Here is a 19,373-nt window from a genome sequence, read left to right on the forward strand (position 1 = left end):
CTACTTCTACACACTTAAGATCTTAGTCCTTTTACTATTTCAAGCTTTGACCTTCCAAAAAGTACCAAATTGACTTTTGGCTGGGGCAATCAATAATTAATTCGGACAATTTATAACCTTTATCCATGTGAACCAAAAATGCCATGGCTGATTGATAAATACTTCCTAGTACTCTCTAGCTCCCCTGTTTAACACACACACACGCACACACATGGCGGTCATAGATCACTTCAGGCAATTCATAGCCCTTTTTTTTCTGTATAAATTTATAATCTTTGTTTCTAACTACCTAAGGTGGACAAAAAGCACCATGGCTAATTAATATCCATGTAAAATCATAAAAAATATTTCCTTGAATTGCTCTAATTTCCCTATTTAACACATAAAAAATACAGTTCCATAACTATTATTTTAAACATTAACAAATAATAATCATTTGGACATCCCACTCCCAGTATAAATTCTTTGCAATTCCGGTTTTAGAAAATTTCCACCATCAACGGATCCACATAAAATAATAATATTTGATGGTTGATTTTCAAGGAACATAATTTTTTATTTTTTATTTTTTTGCAATTCCGGTTTTAGAAAATTTCCACCATCAATGGTTCCACATAAAATAATAATATTTGATGGTTGATATTAAATGAACATAAAAGAATTATCTTTTTTTTTTTGAACCGACCGAAGCTGCCATTATTTCAGGTTGCAGGAAATTCCTATAACTGGTCTGTAGAAGATCCGTTACGCGTGATCTCTCTTCCCAGAAGAAAAAAAAAAAAAAAACCGAAGGGAGAGAGGAAACCGTCTTCTTCTTCTAAGGAGAGAAAAAGATAGAGACGGACGGGTAGAGACAGAGAAAGGAAGTCCGTGCGACGGAGATGGATCGCAAACCCTAAGCCTAAGCCTAACCTATAATCACTCGGATGGCGTCGTCGCGGGTGATGGCGTCGTCCTCGTCGGCGAATTCAGATTTCGCGCGTCAGTCCTCCCTCTTCTCCCCGGCGGTCACGGACCTCCAGAGCTCCGCTGCTGGCGACCCCATCAAGACCCTCCGATCCATGAGCATGGAGGACCTCCTCCGCAACATCTACCCGGAGAATGCCGCGCCCTTCGCCGGCGAGGACGGTGCCGCCGGCGAGGAGGCGCCGGCGTCGGCATCGCGGGAGGGGAATTTCCCGCAGCCGAAGGAGATCGCGAGCAGGACGGTGGACGAGGTCTGGAGGGAGATCGCCGCCGGCCGGAAGGGCGATGGCGGGAAAGGATCGGACGGGGAGATGACCCTGGAGGACTTCCTCGCGAGGGCCGGGGCGGTTAGGGAGGAGGAAGTTAGGGTTCCATCGGGCTCCGGGCAAGGGAATTTCGGGTTGGATTCAGTGTTGGGCGGTGATTTCGGCCAGCAGCAGCAGCTGCCGCTGGAGAATCCGGTTTTAGGGTTTGGGAATGGAGTGGAAGGCGGCGGCGGAAGAGGAGGGAGGCGAAGGAAGAGGCTCATGTTGGATCCGGTGGACAGGGTGGTGCTTCAGAGGCAGAAGAGGATGATCAAGAACAGGGAGTCGGCTGCTAGATCGAGGGAGAGGAAACAGGTCCCCTTTCTTTCTTTCTTTGTTTGTTTCTTTTTTTAAAAAAAATCATTCCTTCCCTTTGAATCGATGAATAATTTAATCCTCCATGGTATACAAGTGTTAAATTTGTGTATATTTATGTGTTTTTAGGCTTAGACAACGAATTATTTGGCCTTTGGCGGTGTAAAAAAATTTTAAATTTGTGTATGTTTATGTTTTCTTCTAGGCTTACACCGTAGAACTTGAATCTTTAGTGACACAGCTGGAGGAGGAAAATGCTCGGCTACTGAAATATCAGGTACTGCTGCATGTTCTTTCTAAAATCTAAATAGATGTCATATAGTCGAAGCAAGCTTGTTGCTAAAGAGTGTGATTTTGTTGCATGGAGAAAGATGAATTTTCTTGTCTTTCTTCAATACATTTTTGATTTCTCTGAAGGACATAAAGATTTTGGGGAACTGAGAGGTCAACATCCCCAAATTTTGTAGAAGGGCTGGTTTAATAACAAACAAAATTGTACCTCATGATCCTATAGATTGTTCTTATGCAAGAACATGGAGTTTCTGAAACACCACTTTAATACTATAATATTCTGCCCAGAAATATGATTAAGGAACCTGGATGTGTTCAGCAAATTTTGATGGTTAATGTTGTTGGACTTATTAGTCGTCAGTTTTCTTCTGACTTGGGGTCTGGTTGAATTGGGAATTGCAGGAGGAGCAGCACAAAGAGAGGCTTCAGCAGGTATGGATGTACATGAGTCTGTTGGTTGTAAATGAATTTATATAACAGAAAATATTTGCCTTTGTATATTTACTGCATCGAAAATGAGTTAATCTATGCAGCTTTCATTTTGAAGTTTTTTTGTAGGTCTTTTCACATTTTGTTATGAATGTTTTATTTATATTCCCTAACTAAATCTGATTTTGTTATGACTAGTCTGTTTGCATGGTTTAGAAGTCTGCCAAAGTTAGCAATTTAGAACAGTTGGATGCCCTTTCAGAAAGATAGATTACAATTATGGATTTTTGGTTGCACAGGAAGTGCAACGCTCTCAAAAAATTAAAAGCATATGAAGAATGCTATGAGGCCCAACTCCATGGCCAAGAATTTTCTTGTACCACTAGCTTGCCACGTGCCATGACCGAAAGACCACCCCTTGTAAACTGTGCTGACAGCCAACCATTTGAATCGTACTAATCCCACTATGCCACATGGCATGACACTGGTGCAAGGATTTTTTTTAGCAATATTTAGCATTCAAACTGCATTTTTTCCAATCTGAACAGGTCTTTTATTGTATATTTTCCGAAACAGACATTTCACTGCGTATTAACTACATTGTGGATCTAATACTATTTTTCCTCCTAACATTAGGCACGCAAGTTAGATGGATGCTAGTAAGTAATCAACAATGGCTTTGTCCAAGTGCCAAGCACTTGGGAAAAATTGTTTATTTGTTTTGTCTCTATGAACAATCTTAACACGCGTGCCTAGATTTACGGGTTCATCCCATTTCTGTCATCCTTCTAAAACATGGGTGAATAACTATGATGGTTTTAAAAAGTTATAAGTGCTGGACAAGTGGCCCTATTCTGGTATTAGGTAGGTGCCTAATTGCCCATTAGGATTTCAAGGTGAGTGGCTAAGCAAATCAGGATTTCAAGGCGAGCAGCTAAGCAAGTCAGGAATTATTTATGTCCTCTCCTTCCTTTCATTCCTCTTCATTTTCCATTTATTCTTCTCTCCAATGTTAGGACAAAAACTAGTCCATACTAGGAAGCAAGTTCAATGTCAATTTCCCACTTATAATGCATGTTTTTTTTTTGCCTATTCTACATTTTTCCTTGCTTAATACCCCGTCTATATGAATGTTGTTGCCTATTGTTGAATGTCCAAGAAATTTGTGTGATGGTTGGCCACCCAAAGTTCTCTTTAATGATGGATAGATGATGATTACAATGGATTAGATAGGTTACTAGTAGTGGATTCCAAATAATTAAAGAGCTTTGCACAACGAAAGAGTTCCTTTATACAAGCTCAAAACTTTTTCCAAGATGTCCTTTTGTGCCATAGACCAATGTTTTTCAATGCAAACATGCTACTTACCCTAATTGGATATCATGTTGCACAATTTAAGCTAGTCCTTGCTCTTCAAAATTCATCAAACATGAAATCATAGTCCGATGCTAATTTGTCATGCAAAAACCATCTAAAAGGTGTTCTATTTTCTCATGCATATAATATCAAGTGGGATGTGCCATGTTAGGTCAACATCCTAGACAAAGGTCTAGGCTAGGTAAAGTTGCCTAGTAGAGGCTCGAGACCAATATATCAAGATAACAATTTATTAAACGAGAAAATGAAAAATTGGGGCTGGGGATGTCTAATACTCATATTTTTTGAAATTTCAAGTTCTAATAATTTTAGACACCGGGGCATGCATTATATGGAAAGACACTTGGAGGCACTCTAAAAATGAATTATCGTGCTCGTAGGTGTGCAAACAAGCTGAGCTTAATGAGCTATGCCTAGCTCAAGCTTGCTTGCATTTTCTAGTCAAGTCGAGCTCAATTAATTTTGAGACGAAATTGAGTTGTTCACAAACAACTTATTTAAGAAACTTGGTGAAAGCCTAAGGTATCTTAAGATTTCATACGTACATACGTTGAGCTATTTATGATGGTCATACCTTAATCTCATAATTAAAATCTTTTTTATTTTGTAAAAAAAAATATTTTCAAGAATAAATACAAAAGTAACCTCTATACATAAAGATTAAGTAAAATAATATATATAAATTATTAATTTGTTTATATTTCAATCTTAATCAAACTGGGCTTGTGCAAGCCAAGTCTAGCCTAGCCAATTCAAAAATTGAGCAAGTGAAACTCGAGTTGAATTTCAAGGTAAACATGCGCTACTCACGAACAGCTCGCTTGTTTGACAATCCTACTTGCTTATATAGGTAGAAGCTATGTTACATGGGTTTGTGTACGGTTGTGTACGGATGCAAAGAATAGGTACGTATAATCTGGACATGCTGGACATCACCTAATTCTATAGGGCCTAGTTTTGCTTTGTGCAACTTTTAAGTTTTAGTATGTACTTAATGCAAACTTGTGCCTTGTTATATCTATGCATACTTATTTTTTTAAAGAAAAACAATAAAAAAGTTAATGCAAACCTATTCTTGTTCTTTGACATAGGCCATGGACTGAATCAAAATAGGGGAAGTAGAACAAAAATTTTTGGTCAATAGGCTCTTAATGCAAAGCGACAGCATGTAAACTTGAGACTGAGTTAATTTGATCATCAGAATATCAAATAAGCTTCTTGACTGAGGATCACATTCATCAATCAAACACTCTTGTATGAACCATATACCATGCACGTAGTAGCAGCCTGATTAAAACCATATCTCTAAATCCTTTTCACTTGTTGTTTCGATGTTGCACCTATCATGGCATTCGTTCCCTATTTCCCAATATTGCAGTTCTTTCTATGCATTGGCATCCTCCTTCCATTGTAACCTCATCCACCCAATGCATTAAACCTCTAGCTAGGTAGCCTGCCTTATCCCAGATAGATAATTGGCACCTCCTTCCTCTGATTGTCTCGCTCTAGTTTGCCCCATTCATCCGTCCCCTTCTCTCACCTGCCCCATTTTTGCTTCCCAGATTCCCAAAGCGCTTATCATGACATTCACCACTTATTCCCCTATATTGCAGTTTTATCCATCCATTGGCATCCTCCTTCTACTGCCACCTCATCCACCTAATGCACGAAACCTCTTGCTAGGTAGCTTGCCTTATCCCAGATAGATAACTGAAACCCCTTTCCTCTAATGATCACTTTCTGGTTTGCTCCCATTCATCCACCCTTCTCTCACCTTTCCCATTTTTGCTTCCCAGACTCTTAGAGTGCTGTGTTGGACTTAAGATCCTGTACTTGTGTCTTGTTTTGTACATGGGTATACTATGGTAAAGAACAGAGCTTGTGGTATTGAAGGCTAGAAATGTCGATACAATGGTATGGTTTTTCAAAGTATCCATCTAAAAGCACCTCATTGCAATCAATCAAAATTCTTAATTATTTTGTTGTTAAACAATATCAGCTTAAAGTTTCCAGATTCGTTTATTAAAGTGTCTTTCGTGGCTTTGTTTTCTTCTATTATTGGCATGGTTGTGTTTTCTAATAATAAAGTGCCATTGGCCAGTCAATTTACTCGTCATTAGCATATTTTGACATGTTTAAATATTTTTATTTTATATTGTGTTGTAAAGAAGTGTCCCTTTTTTAAGGTTTTTGGAGGATGAAGTAATGTTCACCTGGTGACACATGCCAAGTTTTGTTGTGTTGGGCAAGCAAACAAAGTGATCAAAGGGTAGAATAGAATGGGGGCAATGGTATTGTTGACTAAGGATTTTCTTGTTACAATATAGTGGAGGACTATGGAAGAGGTAAAGGGGTATTGAGAAATGATAGATCTTATTTGGAAATATTTATATATTTTCAGGATTTTTACTTTATAATGATACATTTACTTCTAATTGTCAAAATACTAATATGTAATTATTACAAGATTATTGATAGTAATTGTTATACACTTGGCCTATCAAGCTTGATATCTAGGACTAACCCTAGGTTCAACTCATTGAAGAAATGGCTTCTTTTTCTAGGCTAGGTCCATCTCTTGTTTGTCATTTTGAGCCCAAGCTTGACCTAAAACAGATCGAGTCTGTCTAGCTAAAATGTTAGCTCAGCACACTGGCACTTCTAGGGATGAAGTGAGGGAGATGTTATAGAAATGGTGTAGTTATTCACTTCTAGGAATGAAGGTATAATGACTTTGTCTTTACTGTGAATTACAACGCCTCCTTGATTGAGTGGTTGTCAAAAAAAGAACTTAAAATGCATCTCATTTCAATGCTGATTCACTTTATTTTTTTGCATTGTAAGTGAATAGTTTAAAAAATCTTAAAATTATAGACATAAGACTTTTTGTCTCATTAATGATATACTATCTATAAAAGTAATTAGATAGGATAGCTTGTGAGTTGCCTCGTTGTAACTTGAGTGTTATAGGTTTGACATATGGAAACGGCTTCTTCACATGGGGATGTAAGACTGCGTACATCTGACCCTCCTTAGACCCCAGAGTGGTGGGAGCATTGTGCACTAGGATGCCCTTTTTTTAGATAGGATATCTCATATACTGTCAATGGATAACAAGAGAATGAAATCAGGATAAATACCAATCCCTATTATGGGTAGAAAGATATGAATCGAACCAAATAGTTCTCATGGTCCAGAATCTGAAAATGAAGGAAACCTACATTACAATATGCTTATTTTAGATAGTATAGTGATGTTCTCTCAATGTTGGCTAAGGTCCTTTGGGAATTTTATTTAAGTTCAGTTTGCTACCCTGTAAATTGTATCTTTAGAGATGAACGCAATATCCTTATCAAAATTTCACTTTCCTCTGGCACCATTGTGAGTTGTTCCTTGATTGCATGGGCTTGCATGAAGTGAATCAAGGTAGCTTTCCTACTCCCTGACAGGCCTCTCAGGTTCCACAACAGGTTTCTCCTCTCATCTGGAATAGCCTCGGCCCAGAACAGAATACTAGTTTTCAGGATTGATGCGAGGAGAGAGAGTTGCTAGTGAAGACCCTCTGACTTTGATGGATCACACTTCATCCATAAAGTGGAGCCCATATAGAAAGGCTTGTTTACAAGGCATTAAGTTCTTAATTTTCTTTTCACTTGCCTCTGGTGCATATCTTAGTTTTGTGCTTTGGGTTTTGCAAAGTCTGAATTTATCTCAAAAATATGCATGAGTACAATTTTGCTTGATACTGTTGTGGTTCCTCATATTTTTACCAAGTCTCTTTCTACTGCATTATGTTTTTATCATGAAACTTCTGCATTCTGCTTGTTCAATATATGGTAGCATTGGCTAGCCCTGAAATACTTGCTTGGTTATCCCCTTCTAGATTGTTTGTCTGTTTTACATTTGCCTATTTGATTACCTTAAACTTTATAAAGCATCGCAGTAGTTGATATATTCTTGTTTAAGCACATTATTCTGATGAGAATGTCAGTAGGTATTGGAACAGAGTTTGATGTGAAAATAGTGGCCTAGTTTCAGTTTTTGGATGAAGAAAATCAATTGCTGTGATACTGTAATGGTAACTACCTTATGCCCAATTATTTTGTTGTTTTTCTTTTAGCTTTGCAAAACATCAGAGCACTGCCTTTGGTTTTTTGAGGTGAATTGCAACTTCGAGAAGTTGTTTACACTAAAGGTTGTATTACTTAAAAAGAATCAGTATATGAATATCTACATGTTTGCACAAAAGGATACCTAACATGGTGTTGTTTATACCATTAGAATCATACTTCAAAAATAAAAGGGTCTAGATACACTTAGAAAATGGTCGATATGTACTTGTCTAAACAATAAACAACTATATTACAAGGGAAGAAGCCCTCTCAAGACAATGTTGTGCGACTTTCGGCCCCCCTAAATCATTAATCTCTTTCTTTTTGAGCCAAACAGTTCAGTCCTGTTATCGTAATCAGCAGCAATAATTTGTTGAATCCCATAGTTATGAGGCTCGAAAACCAATGAGGCTAGGAACCGGGTGTCTGAGATGAATGCATTGAGTATATATTGTTCACTTTTGGGAAATAGCTTAATATACACACCTGATTACACTCTTCTCATGTACTGCTATATAGATTAGCACCTAAGACATGGCAATGTAACAGACATGTATTAACTGTACACTCAAATAGTTCTTATATAAATTTCTTCATGCACCATGTATATGAGTGGGTATGTTTATGGTTATCTGTTCTTCACATACTTCATTACAGCATCCTTTTGGAGATGCAACGGCTAGCAAGTTATGTGCACCAAGATTCTGTTGCCTTTGCATTCATAATCTCTCTGATGTTCTACTTTGCAAGCACTCTCTTGGCCATTCTTTCATACACATATGTGAAATGCCGTAATGTTGATCAATGGTTTATGGTAATATGGTCATGAGCTTCAATGCACTTCCTACTCTTCAAGGTCTAATAAAGTATTTTGTTTTCTAGCAAAATTAAGAAAAGAATAGATTATAAATGACAATTTTCCAAATTCATGTATGTACATGAAGAGATTATCAGCAAGCAACTATATTGGGGTATTTCTCAATAGTTTATCACCCTTAGTTAATATCATTGCGAATTATTTGTCAAAGGTCATGGTAAATTTTCGTACCATCAATTTGTACTAGTTGCATTAAAATCTTTACTAGGTGATATAGTTGCTGACTTGCTGATTTTAACTTATTATGTTTAGGAGAAAAAATTGAGCAGTTCAGACGGGATCAACATATATGCTGGTTCCAATTAGTTATGTTTGGGTCCTAATGTTGATTTTATTTCTTTAGCATGGCTGCGTATACCTCCAAAACCAGTAACTTATGCGCTACTTTTTTTTTTGGGCCTCCTGAAGGATGACTATGATATAGTCTTTTATTGGCGACATCAGTCACTGGGATCAGCTCTAAGGTTATTAGAATTTGGTAGCCCTACTGTCTGGTCAGAAGCGTCTGCAGTGCAAGTTCCATGCCTTTGCGCTTCTGTTTTTTAAACAGTTGACTGTTTTTTTTCCCCTTGAACAATACATCTTTGTGACTCATCCATCTAGAATTTGTGTACTTTTCATGCTTGGCATTCCTGTGAAATCTCAAGCTGCAAATATTATTTTTGTTTATATCTGTTTTATATAAGATTTGAGATATTTGCTTGGTGAACAACACAATCCAAGTGCTGTAAATCTTCAAAAGGTTAGAGAGTTCATCCCATGGGGGACAGCACAGTCCTAATAGTCCTCTGGCACTTCTTCTATGTGGGTGTGTAGTATATTTGCTCATGCAATACCAATTTGGCTTTGTATGGTTAATGGCTTAAACCTTTTTTTGCAGCTCATGGAAAATGTAATCCCAGTTACTGAGAATAAAAAACCCAAGCTATCTCTGCGAAGAACTTGCTCCATGCACTGGTAGGAAGAGTGCCAAGGGAATCATGATGTCCTGAGTGGTGGTTTTTTATTCCATACACAGAAACTACAGAAAAAACTTAGCAAGCCTCGACTGTTTGCGAGGAAGTCGGTATGTGTAAAAATGTAGGAATGCAGGCAACAGAAGGTAGCAAAGGTAACATTCTAGATGGATGAAGGAAATTGGTTTATGGACATGCATACTTTCTTTAGCTTTAATTTTCTTCTGTAAAAGAACAAAGGTTTGTAGAGAGACTCTTGAATAAGCAGGCCGCTTAGAGATGGCCTTTGTATGTATTTCTCAGTTCTCACTATATGTTTCATGCAAAATAATTCATAATTTAAACATTCACATTTTCACAGTGGGTAAAATTTGTTATGATGATACCAACTTTATCTTCCAGCGGGAAATTGGCCTAGTTCAAATCTGTCATCTTTGTTAAAGTTGTGTAATATGGTGTATGTGTTACAAGCTGGAGAACCACATCTTGTAGTTTGAAAGCTAAAACAACTGCAGGCATCCTAAAGTTCGTCATACCTGATACAGATTTCCATCTTACAAGGGCATGAGTGGGAAATATTGAATTCCTCCAGTAGGTTAGACTTGTATCTCAAACTAATCTCACTACCTTCCAGCAAATAGCACATTCTATAATGTCAATGTTGTTAATCGGGTATGTGAAATCTTAAAACTATTTCAGTATCAATCCTTCTGCAATCTCAACTCTTTAATACATCTCAAGGGAGAGCATTTCATGACACTTTCTCTGATCATCATGTTCTGAAAATAATACTGTGTCACCATAGCAGCTTATTCTCCACTGCATCAGTGGAAAGAACCCATTGTTCCAAGCTGTGGGTTCTGCCTATCTTCTGCGCGGAGATCCACGGTATTTTCGCATTACTGGTATAGGGACATGCACAAACACGCATGTAAGAAAAAAATATGGTTATCCATAACTTAAACCTCTTGGTATGTTTTGTGGATGAAAGTTGGAAAAAGATGAGATTGAGAGGGACGCAAAAGGTTGGGGGTGGGGGATTAATGGATTATCATGATGGGTAGTTAGGTAGATTAGATGGGAGAGTAGAAAAATAACCCATCCTTAATTCTAAATGTCATCCTCCAATGAAAGATCAACGTGTCGTCTAATTTAACTAACTCTTTTTTAATATAGCATAGATATGTAAAAAAGGAAAATCATTCATATATTAGAAAATTGTTTATTTCCTTGAATCTTTGAATTCCTCGCAAATTATACCTTGCAATCAGCACAAAGTGGTACATAATGAGATCAGGGAAACTGAATCAGGAAAATTCAATGTGTTTCCCTGAGAATTCAAACCAAAAGCACAGGATGATTCATCAATCAGAGAACTGGAAATCACGAACCCAACATCCTCACCTGCAGATTCAACTGAAGCAGCAAGGGGCAAATTAACAGCAAGAAGTGGTATTGCAATATTAATCACGACATATTGGAGAGATTAGAAATTGCTACCAAAGGATCCACATGAGAATGAGGAGACCCTTGAGACGCAGACTCATGATCTAAGAACTGCTGGAGTACATAGAAGTCTAACAGGCGCATCCAGCAAATTGCATTCGATTATCAGACCTTCAGCAAATGCATGGCAAACTGCCTCAATGAAAAACATAGATGGGCAATTTTTTTGCCACCGCAGAATTTCAAAAATTCATTCCATATGATTTGCATTAAAACACCGAGAATCAAAATCTCGGTCCATCATGGTTAGCCATCTTGAAAACACATAACGAAACTGGCAAGATAGCACCATTCAAATCTATAAGCTGATTAAGTAGGCTGAATACTGTAATGCATCTACCACAGCAGTCGTGCTTTACAAGAGTACTGACATGCATGAAAGCAATAAATCTTAATTTGTCATTGCCAGCAAAAACCATCCAAAAGTATTATCTATCTAAATATTGTACTGGAAATTGTAAATAGATTGGCAAGAACCAACATAAATGTTTCTCTTTTCCTTAAAATAAAGATTGGGAAGATTGATTGTTTCTTTTTTGCTCCTCAAACACAATGAAGTCAGGAAAAGGCAAAAGAAAGATGGAAACTTGGCAGCCAATCATGATCAGCTTTAAAAGTATGAACAAAAATCACTACTAATATGGTAAGAAGGAAACTCTAAAAGATAAATTGCCATGACCTGCCAAAACACAGTCCGGCACAATAAGCAATAATCCAGCTTACCAATTAGTCAGTGTGTGTGTAATAAATCCCCACATGTAACCAAGACCATATATTTGCGCAACATCAAAGATGCAAACTTACAACAAAACTCATAGTTCACACTAACAACGTAGCTGAACAAATTTGGATGACCGAGCACAGTCGAACCAAATCACAACCCCCCAACCCGTGTAGGAACAGAAAAATCTTGGATCTGACATCCCTTCGCCAAATATGCCCTTTGGCCTTCTGTATGCAACACATCCACAGCACATCACCAGATCACCTAGAATAACCAGTCCTTAAGAGCCTTCTCCCTCAAGAATAAGGACAATCGATCACCTCATTACAAACTAGCATCTCATGAGTCATGTCTTACATGTGACAAGTTATAGCATCACATGTCTTCAACATATCAATCCTTCCCCTGTTCCCCTCTCAATCTTCCACAGATCCTCCCTAACAAAATATAATGACACTAACTTACCTATTGCATCATGATTTTCTTTAAAAAAAACAAAAAACCTTTTGCATCTTGTCATTTATTGGGCAGAACTCACAACATCCAAGCAAATGTCATGGTAAAAAATTATGTAATTTTTCCAGAACATATATAAAGGACTTCAATAACTAGGTGAAAATATTATAAGCTTAAAGATACAAGGAGCTGGCTTCCATCCGTCAAAGAATTGCTTCATACAAGTGTCACCCAAATCGATAGTATCATCTTGAACCAATATATTACAGTATAGCTAGCCTTGTTGCATACATGTAGAGACACTAATATTGGCTCCTACTCTAGAACTGATCTCCAAGCCAGGTTCAACGGAATGGATCATGTCTTAAATTACTTACCACCATTTTCATTAAAGACTTTCAGTTTCCACTTCCTCTAATCTGACCTCCTGCCTGTAATTGTATTGGTTCCCTCACCATGGCTTTCTCTAGCTTACATTGCATATGGTGAAGAACTTTGCAGTCTTTCCCACTCATCTTCTATTTCTCATTTCCACATTTCTATAGTAGGATTCTCTTGGGCTCCCATTCCACTAGTCCAAAAGATTTCAAATATTTTTCCAAGTTATACACTTTGATGATAATATTATGAATGAAAGTAGTACTACATTTAGATGACTACATGCAATTGCACATAAAAAGAAACAAACTACATTCCATAAATTTTAAGTCAACTGTACTGGTCTCTACATTGCCATGGACCTTTATTTAAGTACTGGTTCTTCACAACAAGATGTTCTACATTCTCTACTTCTACATTCTCTACTTCCACCCATTGTCTTAAAAAGTGGTCGCTGCACCTACTATAGCAGCTGCCATAGTGATTTTGACCCAAAATTGCAACACTAAGCTTCATTGGGACTCCGTGGCACTTGGGTAAAAGTTGCTGAATATATCAAGAAAAAAACATGCTATAGCAGCTGCTACACTACATGCTCAAGGCAAGCACTTTATTCCACAAGGGTAGCACCAGTTCCCTAATGGACTGGTCCAGCAATTATATATCAAATCAGCTGGACTAATGGTTTGTTTGGAACAAGGGTTGGTCTAATGCTTTGTGCCCTTACCAAACGAATGTTGGTACTGAGTGCATGATGTTTATAACTTTGCCTTTAATATTTAATTATTTTTGCACAAAATACTTAGTGAAAAAATATTGATATGTTTAAGTAGCCTGTCTTGGGCTTATGGCACCTACTATCCACTTTCTTCCATTAAATCCCAAGGCTGGGTCCATGCACGCCATGCCCTTTTTAATACACTGCTTCTAGCAAGTCTTCTTCAGTTTCTCCTTCTTCTCTAACCCTGTAATCCAGACTCACCAACTTCTCACCTAGGTTATCTTGGGTCTGCATCATGTTTTCATATCTAGATGAAACATTGTCCCCTCAATTTTGATTCTTAAATTTAGTTTGCCTAGTTTTTACCCCACATCTATCTCAGCCTCATTTTTGGTAAAAGCCCATCTTATGCTTATGGATCCTCCAGATCCATAGTATGCATGAAACAGAAAAAAAACAAAAATCAATATTATATGCATGTGACAGTTGGGATGAATCAAAGCATCTATAATCCCACTAGGCTGTATTTCATCTTGTACATTTAAACCTATACAAAAAAAAAGAGAAGATTTCCAACTTATATTCTGCTTTTATTGAATGTGAATTGGATGCACCATTATCATATGATTTGGTGGATGCATGTAACATACAACTGATCGACTGAAAAGAGCATTTTGGACTCTCACAGATATAGCATCCTACATCATTTAATTTATCAGCCTTAGGCCAGGACTCCAACATCTGCTAGGGCTGTTAATAGACTTCTAGCATTTCTGTTCTTCTAGATCACATACTAGGAGATGCTTCTTACATGAGTACTTAAATACCCACTTCACTAGTTAGTAGTTACTAATATGCTTATACCGTTTATTTTATTTTATTTTATCATCATCATCATCATTATTATTATTATTTTATTTTATTTTATTTTTATTTTTTTATTTTTTTTTTTTTTTTTGGGGGGGGGGGGGGGGGGTATGATGTTTGCAAGAACAAAGTTCTACAAAATTTTCTTCTTTTATCATAAATTTTCCCCAATTTATTGCCAACAAAAGAAGGCAAATGTTAAGAAATTTTACAAATAATTATGATATTTTGCGAACATCTTATGAAATACATCAAAACATTTCTAAAATTCTTCGGATCATTTTGATGTTTTCAGTATTCTTCTATTCTATATCTCTGTTCTTTCACTTTTTAATATCTGACATGTTCCAGGATTTATCCTAGAAATTAAAAGTCTGCAAATACTTGTCTTGACAGAACTATCCTGAATTCTGTTCTTACCATGTATATGGCCAGATGGTTCACCAAATTTAACTAGTCAAAACTCAAAACAACATTTTTATAAAAAAATAAAATAGAAGAATATCGGGCGCTTGGATGGAATGCTTATTAATTACATTTAGGAGCATAAATAAAGGTCTAAATGAGACTGAAATTGCTGCATTAAACATAAAACAAAAGTCTGCCTTGACTGTGGAGAATATTTAGGCAGATAATTCACAACCGGGCAAAGAGTCTTGATTCTTTCTTTATATCCATTGCAATCTGGAGCAAAGCAACAAAATCCTTCACTGCATTTCATTCTTCTTTCACTATCAGGTAAAATTTTAGTGCACACTCATGGGATATTTGCGAAACATGAAGTTTCAAAAGGAAACGCATACCACGTATTTGCTAATTTCAATGAGGATTGAACAATCGAGAAAATTGTTGGATAGTTATACATGAGAAAGCCAAAACAGCATCATCAGAAACATAACTAGAAAATACAATCCAAATTTTTACAGAATGTACAGCAGTAACTAAATACAGGAGCACTACCTGGTTAACCTTATTTGCGGAAGGAGACATTTGATAAATTTCTTCAGCTCCTTCTTCTCCTTATCTCTGTTCTTCCTTCTAATGGTTGCATCCCAAAAATCAAGCATGAATAATCCAGAAAAAAAAAAACTCCTCATGCGACCAACATCACAAACAATTCACTCGGGATTGTGAGCCCGGCTTATGCTATCGAGGCCTTCCGTTCGGCTGCGCACGATCCTATGGAACACAACTCTCACCTGGCGTTCCAGCGGGTCGAGCCCTTCTTTCAGAGCGCCGCACACCTCCGCTAGCTCCTGCAACCCCCGCCTCACCTCCGCCTCCTTCTCCTCGGACAATGGAAACTGGACCGAGTCCATCAGTTCTGCCAATTGGCGAGTGCATCGCTCGATCTGATGGATCTCCTTGAGCAGCCCATTCGAATTCTTGCGGTCCTTCTTCTTCGATTCCTCCATGATCCGCTCGTGCAGCGACAGCACCGAGGCCGCCCAGGGGAAGCTGCGGGGGACCGAGAAGTGGGTCCCCAGGCCACGGTCCTGGCACGGGATGGCGGCCACGAGGGTCCACATGACGAAGAGCAGCACGGAGCTCATGGTGAACACGGGGACCGCGAGGCCGTTGGTGGCAGCGATCTCATTCCCCCGAGGAGCCGAGAGGTTGTTGCTGATGGCCTGGAGCTGGCGGGCGGCGGACCAGGAGCGGGAGACGCTCCAAGAGAGGGAGCGGAAGTGGCGGCCGTGGTGGTGGTTGCTGTCCTTGCCGTGGCTTCCGCGGCCGAAGGAGCGGTTGCGGTGGTTGAGGACGGAGCCGGCGTCCTTCTCATCGAGCATGAGGATGGTGAGGTCGGTGAGGGCCTTGCGGGCGCGGCGGAGCTGGCCCTCGCCGAGGGTCCTGTGGGAAGGATGGAGAGCGACGAGGACGATCTCGAGGTGCTTGCTCCACTGCCGGATCTGGTCGATCCCATCCCGGATCGCATTGCAAACGTCGAGGGCTTTAACGCCGCGCTCGAAGAAGTCGGAGATGAGGCGGTCGAGAGGGGCGCGGGAGAGGATCCCCTTGCCGTTGAAGAGGATCACGCGGAACTCTTCTTGGCAGATGAAGAAGGCGTCCAGGAGCTTCCGGACCCAGGACAGGGAGAGGAGGTCTTCTCCGCCGGCGGCGGAGGAGGAGAGGTCGAGGAAGAGGTCGGCAACATGGCGCTGGAAGACCTCGAGATCCTGGTCCTGGCGGGAGCCGCCGTCGTGGCCGTCCACGGAGTGGAGCTGGTCGCGCCGGAGGCTCAGGATCGTGCGCCCGATCGACGCGAACGGCACCGAGGAGCCTTGGTAGTCCGTGGCGGGCATTCTCACATGAATGAATCAAACCACCACACACCAACCTTACAATTCCTCGTCCAATTCGATTCAAACCAAAACCAATAGAATTTCAGAGATTTAGGATCGACCCTCGACAATCAGAAATCCTAGAATTCGATCGAATAAGATAATTCCCAGAGCAAACGGAAGCTCGAGAGAGAGAGAGAGAGAGAGGAAGAAGAAAATAACAGAAGAAACCCTTCAGTTCGGAAGGGGGTCGGCAATGGCAGATCTGGGGAAAAAAAGCCCTAGAGATTCGGAGCTCCTTTAATTACCAACTTCTTGGACGGCGAATGGAAAATAAAAAAAAGGGGAACAGAGGCCGGTGGATTTTCTAACTAAAGAATAGAAAAGAGGAGAAAATTGCCATCATTCTTGCGACAAGAAGAACTAAAAAGGAGGAGCGGGGAGCCGCGAGCGAATTGACCCAGTGGAAGGGACCGAGAGTCGAGGTGGCCACGTGGCGCCCGGACTGGGGCCATTACGGCGTTACGCCAGGGGCGGGGTTTCACACGTGTGCGGTCGGGAGCGGTTCGCGCCGGGGCGGAGGACGACCGGTACCTGCCATTGCTGGGGTTCGCCGGCTCGTGCGGGGAATAATTCCATTCCCCTGGATAAGAAGGGAGGAATTCTGAACGGGAATAAGTCGTGGAGGAAGGGGCATCGACGGGACCCTCATGGTGAATATTACAGTTATCCAGGATATCGGAAAATGAAATCTTGGACCATGTTACGGAAGATATGGTAAAATGATAATACGAACGTATAGTACCATAATTGACACGTGTCAAGTGGATGGAAGGGAAAGCACGATTTTGTTACCGTACGATCTGTCCATCTGGAGCAGCACTAGAGTCCCGAGCAAGCGTCCAACCAAGTGGAGAGGCTGCCAAACAAACTGGTGGCCAAGCTTTTTCATGAACAAATCATGTACCTGAGGTTGGATCTTCCCATCGTCATTTCTTGCTTCTTCTTCTTTTTTTTTTTTTTTTTTTTCTTTCATTCTTTCTTTCTTTCTCTCTCCTCCTCCTCCTCCTCCTCCTCCTCCTCTTTTTTTTTTTTTTTTATATAGCGACTACTCATACTAATGTCATATGAACACAACAGCTGAATTTCTAGAAAATAAACTGCATAGTGGCAAAGAAATATAAGCATGCCCAATCCTTCGTCATTTCTTGCTTTTGCCTTATAGAAGCTACACATTATTTCTTTTCTTTGATCAATGAGAAGAGTGTTGACTCTTTTTCTTTTTTTTTCTTTTTTAAAAATCTTCCTACCATCATGGTGGGAAAAGTTCAACGAGACCTCGGGGATCTTCTTTTATTGTATAGGTCGAGTTTCTCTAATTTATCAATGGAATGTTACGGTGTGACTGTCCAAGCAACTATTTTTTTTTTTTAAAGCCAAATGAATCATATAGTTCTAGTAGGGATAAATAAAAAAAATCAAAAAATAGTAAACCACAGAATGCTTTAGGCAATTTTCTTTTTTCAACTTATATAATATTTTTGAAATGATTAGTTACATACAAGGCCATCCAATCCGCAGCTGCGTTGGCATCTTTAAAAATATATTTAGCTCGAAGCAAGGAGCCATATAGTTCACATCTCCTAAAGCAGAAATTCGGTGATTAAAAAGACAGGATGAGGGATGTGTTGATGAGACTTGCGCTCGACACCTAGTTATCAGCTAACTTGGTAATATACGAGGGATGTGTTGATTTGCAACTCATTAGCCCGGCAGGCAAGACAGGGAAAAAAGAAAAAAAAAGGAACAGCTTGTACCAATAAGTAAGAAACACGAGTCCCAATTCACATGATTAAAAGACGGGATGTTGGCCGAGGCACGAATAGGAAATCCAGCTCGGATGGGAGAAAGGGCGCTCCGTAGTCCGTGGAAGGAACGAAGGCAGCCTATTGAGGGCGTGATAATGGGGACAAAAGCGGACGGGACGGGCAGCCACTAATGCCTGTCGCTTTTCCGCTCTTGCATCTCGCGAATGGTGGTTGTCGCCTTGGTTTTTTATTCGAGAAGACTGCTCATTCTCCTTCCTACCACGGTAGCGTTTTTATGCGGCCAAAATCAGACTTATTTATCACAAGTTGATGCATGGTATGACAGGTTCAATTTTAATTGCCCTTATTCTATATTAATTTTTTTTTCTCTTTAGCTGTTGGTCCCCAATGCCATATTTGACTTAAGCATTGAAGAACTCCTAGCTGGGGGAGGCTTCAGCAATTCTTTTTGCTCTTTTTTTTTTTTTATGTGCACAATCTTCACACTTTCACTATCATCGTATTGAATTTTAGCGGCAATAAATTAGCGCTGCCGGTGGAAAATGAGAACATACTCAATTTGTTGATATCCTAATTTGAGGAGTCAGAGAGAAAACAAAGAAATTTTCCAAATGCATGTGATGGAAGATGGCCTCGAAACTTTTTTACAATAAGATGATGAAAAAAAAAGATATTACCAGATATAGATACATGCCAATTTATCAAAATCTATGCATGTTGGATGAAATTGCTCCAAAAGAAAAGACCTTCCAAATATATGTATGATTAAAAGATTATTTATCACTTCTAAAATTTTGCATATGGCAAGTGATGCAGGCCTGCACTTGATACTCCTCTTCGATCAAGAGACAACAGCGACAAAGAGTGTAGCTTCTACACCGGAATTTTCTCTTGCTTTATTGCGTGATAAGACTTTAATTGCTGATGCTGTGATGCATATTTATTCCACTTAAAGAATTCAGGTTACCATATGCTAGGAGAA

General features: G+C 39.4%; 2 protein-coding genes across 5 annotated transcripts; one reads left to right on the plus strand and one right to left on the minus strand.

The window, feature by feature from the left end:
• The first annotated feature begins 749 nt into the window (after positions 1-749).
• On the plus strand, positions 750-9,998 carry LOC103710095 (bZIP transcription factor 12-like). Of its 4 annotated transcripts, none has more exons than XR_604559.4 (5): positions 751-1,586; positions 1,792-1,863; positions 2,280-2,309; positions 7,678-7,761; positions 9,553-9,998. XR_604559.4 is itself a non-coding variant. In XM_026805818.2 (4 exons), exons 1-4 carry the CDS (start codon positions 927-929, stop codon positions 7,211-7,213), a joined length of 843 nt encoding a protein of 280 aa, XP_026661619.1. In that variant the 5' UTR covers positions 750-926; the 3' UTR covers positions 7,214-7,671. The 4 variants fall into 4 exon arrangements, 2 of the variants coding, with proteins under 2 accessions (XP_026661619.1, XP_008793932.1); XR_003386268.2 differs by having other exon boundaries at positions 752-1,586; positions 7,690-7,761; XM_026805818.2 differs by lacking the exons at positions 7,678-7,761; positions 9,553-9,998 and adding an exon at positions 7,133-7,671 and having other exon boundaries at positions 750-1,586.
• Positions 9,999-15,063: 5,065 nt separating this feature from the next.
• LOC103710096 lies at positions 15,064-17,201 on the minus strand. The gene has a single exon (XM_008795711.4). It carries the CDS (start codon positions 16,581-16,583, stop codon positions 15,399-15,401), a length of 1,185 nt encoding a protein of 394 aa, XP_008793933.1. The 5' UTR covers positions 16,584-17,201; the 3' UTR covers positions 15,064-15,398.
• Positions 17,202-19,373: the final 2,172 nt, after the last annotated feature.

This window comes from Phoenix dactylifera, unplaced genomic scaffold (genome assembly GCF_009389715.1).
Source record: "Phoenix dactylifera cultivar Barhee BC4 unplaced genomic scaffold, palm_55x_up_171113_PBpolish2nd_filt_p 000046F, whole genome shotgun sequence".
Classification (NCBI taxonomy): domain Eukaryota; kingdom Viridiplantae; phylum Streptophyta; class Magnoliopsida; order Arecales; family Arecaceae; genus Phoenix; species Phoenix dactylifera.

Bases quoted from the DNA above. Each gene is read 5' to 3' on its own strand.
- LOC103710096 (XM_008795711.4), bottom strand. From the start codon at position 16,583: ATGCCCGCCACGGACTACCAAGGCTCCTCGGTGCCGTTCGCGTCGATC.
- LOC103710095 (XM_026805818.2), top strand. From the start codon at position 927: ATGGCGTCGTCGCGGGTGATGGCGTCGTCCTCGTCGGCGAATTCAGAT. The intron at 1,587-1,791 runs GTCCCCTTTCTT...GTTTTCTTCTAG, and splicing joins GATCGAGGGAGAGGAAACAG to GCTTACACCGTAGAACTTGA. The intron at 2,310-7,132 runs GTATGGATGTAC...ACTCCCTGACAG, and splicing joins ACAAAGAGAGGCTTCAGCAG to GCCTCTCAGGTTCCACAACA.